General features: G+C 49.9%; 1 protein-coding gene across 1 annotated transcript in view; it reads left to right on the top strand.

The window, feature by feature from the left end:
- Nucleotides 1–17,957, top strand: part of SH3RF3 (SH3 domain containing ring finger 3) — a 284,548-nt gene that overhangs the window by 228,713 nt on the left and 37,878 nt on the right. The window contains exons 8-10 of the mRNA XM_006760235.2: nt 10,088–10,164; nt 15,124–15,294; nt 17,549–17,796. Coding sequence (XP_006760298.1) covers nt 10,088–10,164; nt 15,124–15,294; nt 17,549–17,796 — 496 coding nt within the window. The remainder of the gene's footprint in view (nt 1–10,087; nt 10,165–15,123; nt 15,295–17,548; nt 17,797–17,957) is intronic.

Below are 17,957 nucleotides of genomic sequence, written 5' to 3' on the forward strand. Positions count from 1 at the left end.
CATTTGGCAACCATCAATTTGTTCTTTGTATCTATGAATCTGTTTCTGTTTCATTTGTTCATTTATTTTGTTCTTTAGATGCCACATAAAATTGAAGTCATATGGTATTTTTTTTCTTTTTCTGTCTGACTTACTTCATTTAGCAAAATACCCTCTAGGTCCACTCATATTGTTGCAGATAGAAAGATGTCATTCTTTTTTATGGCCAAATAATATTCCATTGTATATATGTACCACTTCATTATCCATTTGTCTATTGATGGGTACTTGGGTTGCTTCTGTATCTTGGCTATTATAAATATGCTGCAATGAACATAGAAATGCATACATCTTTTCAAATTAGTGTTTTAGATTTCTTCAGGTAAATACCCAGAAATGGATTGGTGAGTTATATGGTAGTTCTATTTTTGATTTTTTGAGGAATCTCCATACTGTTCTCCATAGTGGCTACACCAATTTGCATCCCCACAAACAATGAACGAGGGTTCTTTTTTCTCCACATCCTCGTCAGCACTTGTTGGTCTTGGGTTTATTGATGATAGCCATTCTGACAGGTGTGCAGTGGTATCTCATTGTGGTTTAATTTGCAATTCTGATGATTAGTGACATTGAGCATCTTTTCATATGTCTCTTGGCCAGCTGTATGTCCTCTGGAGAAATGTCTGTTCAAGTCCCCTGCCCATTTTTTAATTTGATTATTTGTCCTTTTAATGTTAAGTTGTATGAGTTCTTGATACATCTTGGATATTAACCCGTTATTGGTTGTCATTTATTAGGTTATCTTTTCATTTTGAGGATGGTTTCTTTTTCTGTGCAAACTGTTTTAGCTTGTTATAGTCCCATTTGTTTGTTTTCTGTTGTTGTTGTTGTTTTGTGTGTTTGTTTCCCTTACCCAAGGAGATATATCAGAAAAAATATTATTAAGAGCAATGTCAGAGAGTTTATTGCTTATGTCTTCTAGGAGTTTCATGGTTTCGGGCCTTACATTTAAGTCTTTAATCCATTTTGAGTTTATTCTTGTGTGTGGTGTAAGAAAGTGGTCTAGCTTCATTTTTTGCATGCATCTGTCCAGTTTTCTCAACACAGTTTTGATATGTCTGCCATCACCTGCTGGCCCGACAGCCTGTGAGCTTAGCCAAGACAAAGGTATACTTGCCCCTTTTGTACCCTCAGGGCCTGGCAGGGAGCCTCTGCACAGGGGCTCTCGGATGCATTAGTGGAGGGATGAGCATTCTGAGTTGAACAAAACAGGGTTTTGAAGCCCATCCTCCCTGCAGCCTCTCACTATAGAGAAAGCACCTTCTGTCTGAAGCATAGCAGACAGGTTGTTATCTACAAATACTGTACATTCTGTGCAAAGCCAGATGAAGACGTCTGTAGTCTTATGGACTCATACAGTGAAAGGGGGTTCACAATAGCTGCTGGCACCTTCTGTGGCCAAGGATGACCAAGCAACCGGACTTTCCAAGGGAAAGGCTAGAGAGAAAGCAATGATGGAGGTCCACCTGTGACTCCTTCTCATGAAATGAGGCTCAAGAGCTAAATCTGTTGGTTCAGAGCTGAAACTTTTGAGGCTCCCAAGGTAAGAAGTTGATCCTGTAGCCCCTTTATAGGCCTGTCCTGCCCTCGCTGGTGCTGTAAGATTTCATTCATTAAACTGGAGCTGTTTTGTGGATGCTGTTCCTCCATGATGCCCTTTTTTGGGCCACTTTCCTTAATAATGTCCTGGGTGCCTCGTTAAGCTTTTGGCATAGCGAGATTTTTTGGTCCCAACCCTTGGCCCAGTGAGGTGAGGCCCGGCACTGAAGGTTGCAAACCAGAGCAGAGCTGGCAAGCATTTGTCTGTAGACGGCCAGAGATGGAATGTTTCAAGCTTCTGGGCCACGTAGTATGTCACAATTGTTCAGTTCCACCTTTGTGGGCAAAAGCAGACAGGCAACAGCAAGTGTGTGGGGTGTCTGGGTGCCAATAAAGCTTTATTTACAAAAGCAGGAGGCAGCGAGGGGCCAGATTTGATCTTTGGGTGAGTCCGTCCAATCCTGAGCTGAGCACAGCCCTGAGGGAGGGGTTTGTTCACACAGCCCAGGAGGTAACAGCCCAAAGGCTCCAGAGTCACACTGTGAGCTAATGTGGAGAGCTTGGCGGGGCCGAGCGGGCAGTGGGCAGCATGCAAGGTGAATGTAGGCCTCCTCACTGCCTCCATCTTAGGTGGCCAGCCAGCTTTCCCAAGGGCTGAGAAAGAACTGTTATGTTGGCAGGAAGAAAGGCCCTCCCTGTCCCAGGACAGGCCATCAGGTCAGGCTTCTTGGGCTCTGACCTCGAGGCCTCCAGGCCTGCCCGTCTTCACCCTCATGATGCCACCAGGCCTCTGCCCACCGTTGTGCTGTCCTTTTGGAACGAAGCGGAAGACTCGGGCCATAAAGTGTTTTGAGTTTTTCTTTAGAAGCACGTTCATGAGACTCATTTGCATTCTGTATGGAGTGGTCGTGTGATGAAGAAAATAGGCTTATTTAACTGCTCTTGGGGTGATGAGTTTTCTGAGCTCATATTAAAATTTGAACTGAGGTAAGTCCATTTCTTCTGGAGGTTTCTTCTCAGGGTCCCAGTCTGTGCCACTGTGTCAGGAAAGCAAGGTGAAGCCCCTTTCAGCCCACCAGTCCAGACCCTTTTTTCCTTGTATTGACCCTACGAGGAAAATAAAATCACCTGGTTCCCAACTACTGCTCAGGGGCCCCATTGGAGCTGCAGCACCCTGGCCAGTTTCTCAGTGGTTAGAGCATCAGCTTCCCCCACTGAATGGTCACGGGTTTGATTCCGGTCCAGGGTACATACCTGGTCAGGGTGCATGCAGGAGGCAACCAATCCATCCATGTCTCTCTCTCCCCACCCCACCCCTCCTTTTCCTCTCCCTCTCTTCCATTCTCTCTAAAAATCAGTGGGGAAAATACATCCTCAGGTGAGGATTAACAACAACAAAAAATGTAGCAGCAGGGTCTTCAGCCTCTGGTAACAACCTGACAGTTTAGAATCAGGGTCCGAGGCCACAGCACTGCAGCCAGGAGCTGATGCTCATTTAAATCACCAAGGCTGGGGTGTTCCAAAGAGGCTGGCAGGTCACTGAAAGAAGTGATGGCAGGGTTCTCACTGACTGTCAGACCAGGGCTGTGTAAGCCCTGCAGTCTCCCTGTCCTGCCTTCTGTTGGTGGGACAAGGAGCCCTGGAAGGCAAGCAGCTGCCCGGGCCCGGGGATCACTGACCTGCCTGAGCTCTGCCTCCCGCCTGTGCGTGTGTTTGCAGGGCAGTGAGCGTGGGGCACCGGGGGCAGCATTACTAGACTCCCAGACCTGCTTTCCCTCTGTTTGCGGGCACCATGGGAGTTTCATTTGATGAGGGCATCACCTCTGACCAGTGACCTGAGCAGCTGACCCCTTTTGCATGCTTGGCTTGTGTTAAATGCTTATGGGATGCTTTTTTTAAACGTTAGGCCCAACGGGATTGCTGGAGTCATCCATTCTATGGGGTCAGTAGATCTGAGGACCAAGGCCCCAGCATCCCCGGGTTATTGGCTGGCTCCCCCACATCGGGGGAGTGCTCACCTGCCTGGGCTGAACCCCAGGGTGGTTCCATTATGGGGTCATCTGAAAAAGAAGACCATGTGGCCCTGCCTATCACAGGCAAAAACCTTCTGTGCTGAACCAGAAGCATAATTTCGTCTGCCCAGGCTGGGCTGGGCTTTGAGCCTAGTGATCTCAGAGACAGGAAGAATGTCTGTTTTGAGTCTGTGTTCCCAATTATTTTTATCTAAAAGCAGCTGGAGCCTGTTCTCCTTCCTTATTTTTATCCCCGCCTGATTTGCCTCCCTCCAAAGCTTCATCAACCCCTTAAGGCCCATTAAAATCAAGGCAGTATTAGCGATGTGGTTCTTAGGAATGAACAGGCTCCAGTGTGGGGGCCTAGGGCCCGGGAAGCCCACCAGTGTAGCCAGAGCTGGAAGGGAAGGGCCACAGGAAGCCCTGGTGTTGCATTCAATCAGTCTGAAACCAGACTTCCTTTGTCCCGTGTGTCCTCGGAGTGATGCACTGGCGGGAAGAGCCTCCAGGCAGCCTGGTGCTGACTAGGAAGCCTGTGCGTGCGTCATGCTTCCAATTCCCAGTCACCTAAAGGAGAGCTGCGTTCATTCTGGGACACCTGCCAGGAGTTAGCAGGGCCCTGCTGCCTCTCAGGAGGCCCCAGCGCCCCATCGGTTTCCTTCTGCTCAGCTGTCCCTGAGGACACCCGGCACTCGCCGCCACAGCAGCATTGCTCCTCACCTCCTATCAGCAACAACAGAAATGAAGGTCTGACTCTCAGGCAGGTTCCTGTCTACTGCAGGAAGTCACACTCTGTTTCCCTCTGGGCTTTGTACTGCACACGCAGGGGCAAGACAGGAACAAACCCTCAGCCAGCGTCTGTTTTAGATATTCTCCATCTTGACCTTCAGGAAAAAAGTGTTTTCACAAGTGTTGCCTCTCTGCTCCTCCATTCCAGCTTTAGGTAAGAGTCTGCTGTGAAATCCCACACATTTGCTTGGTAGTATTTGCCATATCAAGTTTCAAACGAGGGCCAGGTTTCCAGCAACGCTGCCAGGATGCACTGCCCTGAGGCTGTCTCTAAGTGCAGCTCTCTTACCATGCGCCTGGACAGCCCTCCCTCCCTAGTCCTTCCTGACCCTCCAAACACTCTGCCATGTGGTGTGTTCTGTGTGCGTGTCACCCAGCGAAGTTGGCAGATGCTGGCAAAGATGGGTTCTCGAGCCTTAACACTGCACCGTCCACAGTCAGCCAGCCTCTCCCTCCACCTGACACACGGGCGTCAGTCTCCTCTGACTGTCCTGGCCAAAGGCGTTATTGCCTCTTACTGAGTTACCACTTGAATGGCCCGAGCATTGGGAGTGGAGACCCCACACAGGCTGCCTTTTGGTCACAGCAAGACTCAGAGCAGTCCCTGGTGCTCTGTGTGTGCAGGGCTGGGCAGACTGTTTCAGTAGAGTTTATTTGGACAGAGTCATTGGGTTGAGGTTCCTCTGAGCCAGTCATCATGTGTATCTGCTGTGCCCAGGTAATGGCTTCCTCCTGTGCGCTGCCAGTAGTCACCTGGGCCAGTCCTCAGGGATACTCCACAATCTCCTCCTGTCTGCCCCTGGTATCCCCATAAAGATGGCACATGTGGGATCCAGGAAAACAAGGATCACCATCACCCAGAGCTTGGTCTTAAAACAGGTCTCAAATAACTTAACCTTATTATTCTTTTTATTTCTTGGACAATGTATCAGAAAACCATTTTGCTTGTTGGTATTAAAATGATGAAAAATTTGAACACATAGACTTAAAAATAATTATCCCAAATCCCAACTCCCTTAAATACCAATGGTTATCATCTATAATAATAAAAGTATAATATGCTAATTAGACTGGATGAATCTGGGGCTGTGAGGAAAGCCTGCGTCCCGGGTGCCTGCCAGAGGGCAGAGGGAAGCCCAGGTCCTGGTGCCAGAGGGAAGCCGGTGCTGGCAGCCAGGGGAAGGAAGGTCTACTCTTGCACAATGAATTTCGTGCATCAGGCCTCTAGTTTGGTATATAAATCTCCAGACCATTTTCCCCTGGAAATACATGCATCTTTTACAGAAATGAGGTAAGCCTACACACGCATTTCTCTAGCCACCTTTTCCATTTGAGGCACTTCACACAGCCCTCCCTACCTCTTGGTGTGAATTCCCCTTACCTCATGGCTGTTTGCTGTGCATGGTGTCATCTGCCATCAAACCTTCTGGCATGGGACACGTGGGTTGCTCCAAATTTTCTATATTATAAATAGAAATTGTTTGCAGATTTTAGGGTTCATTGTTAGCAAGAATTGCCAGCCCCGGTGAGTGTCTGCACCCCCACATTGAAGGGCTTCTTTGGCCTTCATCTCTCCTGACCTTCCACAACATTCAGCATGGTTGTCAACAGCTTCCTGGGAAACTGTTTCTCCCCTGAACCCAGAAACGCCAGTGCTTCTTGCTTGTTTTCTGTCCCCTTTGCCAGCTCTCCTGCCACGTTGGTGGTCCACAGGCTATCCTCTCCTCACCCCACTTTCCTTCAGACCATTTCATCCACCTCCTACCCTGGCTTCAGTAATAATAGCAGCATTTATTGAGGGTTTAAATTAAATTATCTCACTTAATATTCCAACTAACATAGAAGACAGGAGCCTTTATGACCCTATTTTCTCATCTCTCAGGCATATCTACCTGTCCTTTATTAATTTTCAAAATTTGGGGAACCATTGGCTCACATATTTTGCCTGATTTTTCAATTGCTTTAGTTGGGAGGGTAAGTTCCGTCCCTGCTGCCACATAGTTGAGGTCAGCAGTCCTGACTCCTACTCAAACCTGAGAGGTGGTGGCTCTGTGTCCAAGGCCACACAGACACGAGCTCACATACTTGAGTGCTAAGAACTTAACTGGCAGGCTGCATTGCTATATAGACAAGCTACATGCCAGTGATCCCCAAACCTCCACCTGCAGGCCTGTCCCCTCTGCTCAGCTGGCATTGCTTCATCCTCATGTCACCATCTCCAAGCATGTCAGTCTCCACACGTCCAACTCTGATGGCTCCCAGATCTCACACTCCCTATCTCTGCACATGACACCCCCATCTGGCCAGCTGCCAAGGCCAGAAACTCCTCTCATCATTCTCCCTTGTGCCCTTCAGCTCATGACTCCACTAGTCCTGTTGGGAGAGGAGGAATTTGGACTCCCAAATATCTGACCCCAGAACATGAATGTGTTACTCTACTAGGCAAAAGGGGCAAGGAACCTGAGATGGAAGATTATGCTGGATTACCCAGTGGCCCCAATGTAATCACAAGGTCTTTATAAGAGGAAGACAAGAGGTTTGAAGTCAGAGAGAAGATGACGTGATGGAAGCAGAGGTCAGAGAGAGAGATTTGAAGGTGATACGTTGCTGGCTTTCAAGATGGAGGCAGAGGCCACCAGCTGAGGAGGGATTGGGGGGAGCGGGTGGCTATAGAGGCTGAAAGAGACCAGGCATGGATTTTGCCTGAGAACCTTCAGAGGGCACAGTCCTGCCAACCTTTGTGTTGGGGCTTCTGACTTCCAGAACTGTCAGATAGTGTATCTGTGTTGTTTTCAGTCACTAAGTGTGTCATGACCTGTTACAGCAGCCATGAGAAACTCATGCAGACGATGTGGTGAGTAGGCACGTGGCCTCCAGCATCTGACTGCCCGAGTTCCAGCCCAGCCATGGTCATATATTGGCATGAGTGTGAGCCATTCACCTAACTTCTCTGTGCCTCAGATACTCATTTTATAAAATGCTGATAAAAAACAAACACCCACTTTATAGGCTTATTTGAATATTAAATGCATTATTCCAGCAGAAATGCTGGTGAGCTCTGGATGGGGGAGTGGTCTTTATTATTTTTGCTGTAATTGTTCTTACCCACCACCTCCTATACATGCCAGACCTCCTCCATCCCCATGCCCTTGACCCAGACCTGACCTTCCTCATGCTTCTTGAGGGGTCCCCCTGTGAGGCATGGGTCTGACTCCGTCTCAGTCGTTCTCCTGCCAGCCTTCCAGGGCATCTCTGCCCTCAAGGTGAAGACCAGAACCGTCCCAGAAGGCCTCACACAGACAGGCTCTGGGCACTTTCCCTCACCACTCACTTTTCCTTTCTTTCAGTTTCTTCAAACTTGCTGAGCTTGCCTTTGCCAGCCCTTGCTGGACAGACTACTCTGCTCCTCCTTCACCATCCGACCCTCACCACCTCACCTAATGGGCCCACTCCCTGCTCACAGAAGCCCTCCCTGGCCACACCCTCAGGTGAGGTCCCAGTTGTATATTCCTGTGGCCCTGCACTACTGGGACCCCCATGTCTATAATGACATGTCCAGTGCTTGTTATCCCCTGTGCAAGCCCACAATGGGCATAGAGCCAGTCCTGACAATCAGTGGTCAGCAGACGTCAGTGAGGACTTAGATCGTGCCTCATGTAGGCAGAACAACCCTACAACTCAATTGACTGTTGCACTACTTTCTTGCTTGTATGCAGAGCCAAGGGGGGAGGGAACATTTCTCATCAGCTCACTTACCAGGTCTGACTTTGCTCAGCTGACGAGTGGCACACGGGGTGCTCCTAGGCCTCGGCTATCACCCCCAGCATGGAGCCACCTGCCCGTGTCTGAGTGAGTGAGTGAGTGAGTGAGTGAAGGGCCCTGACATCCTGCCCACACCTTTCTCCAGGGACTATCCAAGAAGGGACAGCTGTGGGGAAACCAGCACTTGGGGTGCTTGTCCTTACGCCAGGGGAGGAAGGGCCTGGAACCAGTGCCCACCCCAGCCTGCAGCCTGTGGAGGAGGTCCTTGGCCAGCTGTGGTGAACTCCTTCAGCATCTTGAAGGAAAACATTCCCAAGCTTTGATGGTGAAGGCCTTCAGGTCTGTCTCCCCTCCTAGGCTCGGCAGGTGTGATGAGCAGACAGAAGTCCCCCATATCTGTCAGCAGAGCAATGTCCCCCACCTTTAGCCCATTCCCACACAGCACCCCAGGAAACAGCATCTTGCATCAGCCACAGGGATGCTTGTGGAGGGGCTGCCTCTGGGAAGCAGTCTCTTGCAGGTGCTGGACCTTGGAGTGGGAGATCCTTTGAAACTTCACGGTGTCTTGGAGAAATGAGGGAAGTTACGCTTCTGTGTTGCATGCTCTCATTCTGCCAGGCACTTCGTTGTTTAAACAAGAAAGAATAGAATTTCTAACTTCTTAGAGGTTGTAGATGTGCTGTGGTTTCTGGCACCTTTCATGATCCCTGGTGGAAGAGGGAAGTCGACCACCCAGGAGGGATTGGAAGGTTGCCTTAGCACATGTAGCTCATCAGCTAAGCAAGGGCAGTGAATAGAGTTTTACTAGTTCCCTGGGGCTGCTGTAACAGTACCACAAACTGGGTGGCTTAACGCAACAGTTCTGGAAGCCAGAAGTCCAAAATCAAGGTGTTGGTGGGCAGGATTGGTTGCTTCTGGAGGTTGAGGGAGAATCCATCCCAGACCTCTCTCCCAGCGTCTGGTGGCTGCCAGCAATCCTTGGTGTTCCTGAGCTTAGAGATGCATCTCTCCAGTTTCTACCTTGTTCTTCAAATGGCTTTCCTTCCTCTCAGGTCTCTCTGTCCTCCTTTTCTTTCTCTCATGAGGACACTTGTCATTGGATTTAGGGCCCATTCTATTCAAGGGTAATCTCATTTTAGGATCCTTACCTATTTCTACAAAGACCTTTATTCCAATAAGGCCACCTTCACAGCCACTAGGGGCTATAACTTGGACATATCTTTTGGGGGGCACAATTCAGTTCATTGTGGCTGGGTCTACAGGGGCCTCTATGCAGGAATCGCCTCAGCGAGATTATGCACAGCCCAGATCTCTCTGCTGGCCCTTAACCACTTCTCTCAGCTGGCGTAGCATACACCTGATTGTAAGGAACTATCTAGAAGCAGACGTCCCTCCAGTCATCTCCTTGCACAATAAACCCTGAAGCTTTGAGTCCCTCAGGGCTGCGGTGGGAGATGCTAGACTCTGTCAGTCCTGTTGCCTTACAACCTGCCCTCTGTCCACAGCCAAAGGACCAGCTTTCTGTAGAGATTACTCTTCAGTTCCTGGGAATGCAATTTTTCAATGAGCGCAGGCTTTATAGCATGAAAGGTTTTGTCTGGATTTTCTTTTTACAAACACAAGAATAATTCATTCAGGCTCTAGGAATAAAGATGCACTTCCCGAAACTGCCTTCTTCCATATTCAGCACAGAGTGGTGCTGAGGGACCCAAATGCAGTCACAGAAAGGGGTTCTGAGCAGCTGCTCCAGGAGGGCTCTGGAGAGCTGCCGTGGGCCTGTCATTGGGCGCCAAGCTCTCCCCAGTATATGGTGAAAAAAGTCATTAACAACCCAGGCAAGTAGACCCTGAGGGGAGGACACATGCTTCGTGATGCCATGCGACGTTGTCTTTCTCCTTACTGGGCAGGGCCACCTGTCAGCTCACTCTCTTCTTGTCTGTTTACAGGACTCCTCCTCTGCCGGATCCAGCCCAGCGGCTGAACTGCAGGACATGGCTCCCAAAGGGCAGCTGCCTCTCAATGTGTGAGCTGCTGTTTGTGTTTTGGGACCCCATGCCCTCAGCATCTCCATCTCACCCTGCCAGCATGGAAATGTGTGGTTTCTATGGGGGCCTCATGTGTTACTAGTTGGTCAGTTTATTTTATTTATTTTTTAAATATTTTAATTGATTTCAGAGAGAGAGGAAGGGAGAAGGATAGAGAGATAGAAATATCAATGAGAGAGAAACATTTATCACCTGCCTCACACATGCCCCCTACTGGGGATCAAGCCTACAACTCAGGCATGTGCCCTGACCCGCAATCAAACTGTGACCTCCTGGTTCATGGATCAACACTCAACCACTGAGCCACACCAGCAGCCCACTAGTTGCTCAGTTTTAATTATGTGCATCTAATAATAGTACTGACAGGAAAGTGCAGAAAAGTTTAACAGGATTTTAAATGTTATTGTCCCTAGGACATTTATTATGAGCAGAGGGCATAATCAAAATATTTGATGATACAGGCACTGGCCAATCAGGAGAGGACCAACCATAGCAAAGAGAACACCTCACAGGCCCCTGAGAAGGTGTGGGCTGCATGCCAGAGTGGGAGGATGCTGGTGCAGTGGGAGGTCGTGGGGTCTTCATGGTGGTTAGTTACTAGCTGCTCAGAGTAGCTCAGTATCTTAATAGCTGTCACTGCCATACCCATGCACAGAATCTGTGTGTCACAGCCAAATACACCCTGATGAGTCATTGCTGGAAGTGACATGCTTTTCTTGCTTAGAACCTACTCTTGTTAAATTACAGTTCTTAAAAGATACGTGCAGTATAAAAACTCCCCACTTAAATAGCGTTCTGAAGAATTAGACTGTCTTCTACTCTTTTGTTTGCAATGAGCCAGTTACCTGAATGAATGATCTAAGGTGGAGAGTAAGAATTTGGTCAATAATTGGGGAAGGGAAATGTTCACAGATACTACGCAGTCAGAAGGACACTTGGGAATCTGTGTTGGTGCAGAACAGAATATATTTCAAGCAAAATGCCTCTTGAAAAAGCAACTTGCCAAGTTCCAGAAGGTTTCTTAGAAGTAGCTTAAATACCTGGTACATGCGTCCCTGCCTCCCTCGGCCTAGTGGAAGCATTTCCCTTACGTGGGGACAGGGAGGGAATCATGAACATCCTCCGTTTTTTTGCCCACAATGCTGTGAGTTGGTTATTATCATTCAGGTAAGCAAAAGGAGATTGAGGCTCACCTATAGTTAACCTAGCTTCCCGAGGGGAGCATTAGTATACTGCCTTCTAGATGTCTTTAGGCTGAAACCCACGTTTTCACCAACACTGGACAGAAGGTGCTGTCTTCTGACTGGGTCTCCTGGGTAAGCTCCAATGGCTTCCACTCAGACCTGGGCTGAGGTGGCATGTGGGGAAGGATGGTGGTGATGATCTTGCTCTTCTAACACTGGATTTCCTTTCCCTGAGAAAATAGATCTTCATCCACAGGAGACCCTTGGGCCCTCATGGACTTCCCCAATTGAGAGGCAGGACACCGGGAACTCTTGCAGAACAAGGCCCAGGTGTCCCACTTTTGGGTCTCAAAATGAATGCCCAGCACACAGGCTTTCAACAGATGTTTACTTGTTCAATGAGAGCCACAGCCTTACCCCTCCTCGGTTCAGAGGACTCCCGGTGTTGGCCCAAAGTCCCCAACTCTGCATCAAACCAGCCACCCAAGAAGGCTGCTCTGTCTTTGAGACCCAAAAGGTAGCACAGTTCCAAGAATACCACTCCCAGGTATGTGAGTACATTTTGCAGACCACACCACGCACAGACCTCCCATCCCTTGCAGGCTTTTCAATTTTGTGTGGAGATGGAAAGACCTCTTTTCCCACCCCGCCCCACTCTGCCATTGGGGACCCCATCCCCCTGCCCTCTCCTTCTCTGTCTCCTCCCAGAGCATGGCTGTCCGTGTCTGGGTTGATTTTCATTTGGAAGGAAAGTCTAACAGAAGGAAGACTTCCATGTCAAATACTGTCTTTGAAAGGATGATAAGCATTTTGGCAGAGATGTGTCTGCTGGTCACAGTGGTCATCTGAGAAGCAGAAGGACCATGGCCAGCAATGCTGGAGACTGGTTCATTGTGTGCTTCGCATGGCTGTTTGTACCGAGTGCCAAGTACCATGGCAAGTAATATCTCATATGTTACAGCGCTATGCACAATCCACTTTGAGAATATGACCTTTGAAATCACAGTTTTTATTTTATTACTAGGGAGAAAACGATCCAATGACCTCTTTGGTTTATCAGATTAACCTGATCACTCATCTATCCTTTTTAGCTATAAGAAGTTAGTGGTCCGTGCATGCCGGTGGCAGGCATGTAGGGTGGGAATGTGGTTGTTCTCTGTCTGTCTGTCCTTCCCAAAACAGTAGCAGTAGTCATGCTCAAAGATGATCTGAGGTTGTGCATGATAGGGACGCCTGCACAGAGTCAAAGGTGGCAGTGAGCATGCTACTGTGATCCGGGGGTCTGTGACACACACCGACCGGGCTATAAGAAGGTCTGTGACAGAACGACTCCAGTCATCTGCGTCCATGCAGGGTTTGCCTTCTGCAGGTCAAGTCACATGCTCTGAAGTGTGAGCCCATATAATTGAAAGGCCTAATCGCTCAGGTCAGCCAATGGTCGAAGAGTGTTCTTACCCTCTTCTTCTAGCATATAAAAGTTCCCATGGGCACTGATTGTCTAAGGCTTTGGTTTTCTTAAAACACCAGGGGGGCCCTGACCAGTTTGACTCAGTGAATAGAGCATCGGGCTGTGGACTGAAGGGTCCCAGGTTCGATTCTGGTCAAGGGCATGTACCTTGGTTGTGGGCACATCCCCAGTAGGGAGTGTGCAGGAGGCAGCTGATGGATGTTTTTCTCTCATCGATGTTTCCAACTCTCTATCCCTCTCCCCTCCTCTCTGTAAAAAAATCAATAAAATCTACTTAAAAAAAAAAAAAAACACAAACCCACAAAGAGGGATCTCAGTTTGCTTACCCAGTGCAGGAGGCGGCTGCTCATCACTCCCATGACACACTGAGGCCTGCAGGAGCCCACACCCTCCCTTCTCACTGCCTGGCATTGGGAGGCCACTCAAAGTCCACTCCCTGGCCCGGGTTTGTCTGCTCTTCATCTGCCTGCCTTGTAGGGCTTCCTGGGGCATAAATGTCTGGTCCTGGAGGCCACACTTCAGGTCGGAGCAGCACTTATAAATAGGCCACCACTTGGGCTGTGAGTGAATCTTACCTCCACTTCTCCGTGGGTTTCTCAGATGAGGTGAGTGAAGGACCTGTGGGAACAGGAAGGGGTCACCAAACCGTCTTCTAATGTTTACACAGTCTGTGATGGTGGGAACCATGCCTCACATGGGACGGGATCGCTTCTACCCAGATTCATAACACAGGGATGGCTCTGCACCTTGGCTGCAGTGGGATTGACCAGTGTGAGCTCAGTACATTAAGACCCGGTAATGTAAGTCCCTGCTCTGTGGTGAGGCGCCAGGGGAGTGACCCCATGATCCAGCCTCCTCTGACAGCACCCCGCTTGTGGGAAGCTCCTGCAGCAGCACGGTACCTGCCCTCCTGCACTCTGTTATGCTGATCACCTTCAGGGAGAGAGCAGAACCAGGCCCCGGCCGGAAAGGAGTGGAGAAGAATGTGCAGGGGAAGGGCAGAAAGTCACCCTGAACAGAGTGGGAGCCTGTGGGCAGAGTGTGGGCACTTGTGAAGGTGCCAGCAGGGCCAACTGACAGAAAGCCAGCGTGGAGGCCTATAGGTGCCGGTGGGTCCTCAGCAGCACTAGTGCTAAGTCGGGTTTCCTGCCGCAGTTGGAGGACTGCCCTGCATTGGGGGAGGACTGCCGCTGGGAGTCAGGCCTGTGAGGGAGCAAGCACTGAGCTGTACTTGGGGGAAGCCCAGCTGATCCTCAGGGGAATCTGGAGCCCGGATGGCACCTCAGCTTCCCCAACCACAGAGAGCCCTGTGGGCTTCAGGCAGCCCTTGGGAGGGGCAACGTCTAGTGAATCTGCGTCTGCAGGGAACTGCCTCACAATTCTATCAGCTCACAACTAACCATTCTCAAACCCCAAGCAGCAAAGCACCTGCAGCGTTTCCTAGTCCTCAGAGTGCCCTGGGAGGCTGGGGTCAGGTCTCTAGGTCTGTTACAGAGGGGCTTGCCGTGGCTCTTGGCAGCTTGGAGGCCCACTTTCTGGGCCCTAAGTGGGAATTTCCACCACTAAGTTTGTTCTCTCCTTGTCTTCAAATAAACTTGCTTTAAAAAAAGAAAAAAGTAGAATTTAAATAATTAGTTGTGGGACAAATATTGCAAGGAAGAATGTAACCAAGAATTCCCTACCCAGGCTGCCTTTTCTCTAGGCAGGGCCTTGAGGCCTCTGCCAGCTCAGATCGATGTCAGGCCGGGCCGGAGACTAAACCAGGAAAACCCATTCCAGCTTGTTCTCTTGCTCCCTGTTTTTCCTAAAGATTTCTTTTGCCCGGAGCACCAAGTTATAGACAGTGTAGAAAATGGTAAACAAACAAACAAAAACAGGGGGGGCCCTAAGACCTGGCCCCAGATCTACTTCTGACACCCCAGGGCCTCTCACGGCTCAAGGAGCCTCACTGAGCTGTCAGGTCAGAAAGGTGCTCCTGGCTGCACACTTGCTTGGGTAGGCGCAGGGCTGGGCATGGCCCTGGGCTCCAGGATCAAGGCAGAGCTCTGCCCCTTCCCTGCCAGTGCCTCCCTGGACCTGCAGTGCTGGGAATGCCTCTCCCCCAGCCTCATTGCTTTACTGGGAAGAGCAGATCACATGCTGTGTGTGCCAGTCCCCAGAGGCATCAGCTACTCTTAAGTTGGGTTCACCCACAGAAGAGCTCACATGTGACTCGGGGGACACAGTGGCTCTATGCCCGCCCTGCCTGCCACTACTGATCCTGGCCCTGCTTCTTCTGCCTGCAGGTACCTGGCACTCTACACCTACAAGCCCCAGAAGAGTGACGAGCTAGAGCTGCGCAAGGGCGAGATGTACTGCGTCCTGGAGAAGTGTCAGGACGGCTGGTTCAAGGGCACGTCCCTGAGGTCTGGGCTCTCTGGGGTGTTCCCAGGAAACTATGTGACTCCTGCTTCCAGGTGAGGTCGTAGTAGCTGCCTGGGAGAGGAGGGAGGATCCCCCCCTCCCATTTCCCTGCAGCTGTCATCACTGGGCCACCCAAAAACACAGTTCAGAAGGCAGCCAGGAAGCCCCTGCCTGTGGGGTTCGGCCCTGTGAGCTCAGAGTCCCCTTAAACAAAGGTTCTAGGTAGCAAGCATTTCCCCTTCTGAATTAGGTTTGCTTGTCTTTCCCAGAACAGACACTGGCTGCCCAGAGTGAGGGTGGGAGCAGAATGAGCTGCAGTCAGGGCAGTAGCAGTAAGTGGAGGCAGAGTCACCAAGGAGGGCGAGACTCACAGGTCTGGGTGTGGGTGTGGATTTGGGGGGGCGGGGTTCCTGTGCACAGTGAGAGTACAGCGGGCACATATGCTGTCACATGGACCTGCTCTACATGAAACATGCATACATGCATATGTGCAAAGGAAAAGTGATGTACTCCCCAAAGTCAGCAATTGTTATTAATTGGTAGCATTATAGATAAAAGTTTTTCTTCCTTGTGCTTTCCTTTGTCTTAAAAAAATGTCTGTTATATTTTTTTAAATATATTTTATTGATTTTTTACAGGGAGGAAGGGAGAGGGATAGTTAGAAACATCGATGAGAGAGAAACATTGATCAGCTGCCTCCTGCACACTCCCTACTGGGGATGTGCCTGCAACCAAGGTGCATGCCCTTGACCGGAATTGAACCTGGGACCCTTGAGTCCACAGGCCGATCCTCTATCCACTGAGCCAAACCTGTTAGAACATGTTATATTATTTTTATTAAAACAGAGCAATTTTAAAAATTCACTGAAAATGTTATCCAGAGTTGTCTGAGAATTTCCCATTAAGATGAGGACACTGCTTGATCTTCAGTCAATCTCACTCAGGGAAGCCCATTACCGGTTCAGAGCTGCGTCAGCATCCAGGGCACATAAGAAAACTGGAGACGTGGCCCTTGTACTCCCTTTGAAACAAGACTGCTGTGAAAAAAATTAAACAGTGCTTACATGTTACATTGGTGCTAGAGATCCATACTTCTAAGCGCCCAAGGGGCAGTGCCAGCCTGGAGGTAGGCTCACACCTCTTGTCATTTCTGGGAAGGCCCATAATTTGCAAGCCCACTTTATTTAATTTTAAAAAATTTCCTAGGGAAAAAGTGAGATCAGCAGGTATCAGATGTGATTTTTTAAATGTGATGGTTTTGGCTGGCCAGCTGACAGGTTCATACTAGAAGTGAATTTCAAGGCAGCTCTACAACTAGTGAGGGAAGGTGCTGCCCAGTCCCTGGACAGTTGGGTCCTTCCCTAGGGGGCTTTCCCCAGAGCTGTTCTGTAGAAACCTGACTCAATGACCATTTGAAGTCAGACCCAATGGTACCAAGCCACCTGGTGAGGGGCCTCTGGCCTGGCCCAGAGCCACGCCCGGCAGAGCCTGTTCTCTCCCAGGTGTGGCTTCTGGTGTCTCATGACTGAGATCCCAAGAAGACAAAGGGGAGTTTACTGAGCTCTTGGACAAATGGAAGAGATTCCAATCCCCTGACACTAAACACCTTGCAAAACCCGCCTCCACTGTATTCTGAACCCGACAGCACAAATATGCAAAGTGTGCAAGTGTGAACAGCCCATCTTCCAAATTGCTGTTTTCCATTGGTTTTTCTTAAACACTCTACACTGGTTTCATCTGGAAACCGTGGGCTGGAAGGGCATTTATTTTCTGGTAAGAAGCTGCAAGTTCCCTGACATCTCTCAGCAGGACACGGTCTGTTGGTGCCCTTCCCAGAGGCCGGCAGAGCAAGGCGGTGGCCTTGTCCAGAGGGAGTAGGTCCTGCCACTGCTTCCCTCCAGGTGCCAGATGTGTCCAAGCCTCGTGGGATGTGACTGAGCCATCGCTCTTTCTGGAGGTGTTTGGAGATGCACAGCTGTTTGTTAGAATGAGTCAAAACAGTAGCTCTGGTACAAAATATTTTATTGGTTGGAATAATGCCTCTGTTTTTCAGGGTTCTTTTGCTACTTCTTGAATATTCACACAGAGTTAGCCCCCATGAAGATTTACAGAGGGCGCCCTCTCAGCTGGAGCTCTGGGCATTGTTTGCTTACAAGGGTTATCTTGGCTTTGTTTTAGGGTTCTCTCCTGGCCTGCGTGGCTTTCGTCTCAGAAAGGCCAGTGTGTAAGAGCAGGCCTTTACCAATGGCCCACGTGGGGTGGTTTTGTCTGCACTGTCACTTGAGTTCATTCTCTTTTTTTCCTCAGGGCTCCCTTAGGAGGACCTGGGCCACCTGGGAATAATGTGGTTGGAGGGTCTCTACTGGCCAAAGGGATGGCCACAAGCATCCACCCAGGTGGTGGGAGCCTGAGCAGCCCTGCCACCGCCACGAGAGCAGCCCTCCCCCTCGCCACACCCCAGGCCCAGCACCAGGCAGCCTCTCCCCCGGTGGGCAGTTGTCTGTGGCACTCAGCTCCCCCAGCGGCTAGCCAGGCCCGGAGCACAGTCCCCACAGGTATGTACTAGTCTTTTGGGGCCTCAATCTCTGGGAAATTTGCCAAGGGGCTGGGGTCTCAGGTACACAAATCGTAGAAACATTCTGGCCTAGGTCTCAATCAGTTCACAGCGGGAATGGCTTGTCGTAATCATTGACCCTGCTGATGTCCAGGAGATATG

This window comes from Myotis davidii, unplaced genomic scaffold, assembly GCF_000327345.1.
Source record: "Myotis davidii unplaced genomic scaffold, ASM32734v1 scaffold677, whole genome shotgun sequence".
In the NCBI taxonomy this organism is placed as follows: Eukaryota; Metazoa; Chordata; class Mammalia; order Chiroptera; family Vespertilionidae; genus Myotis; species Myotis davidii.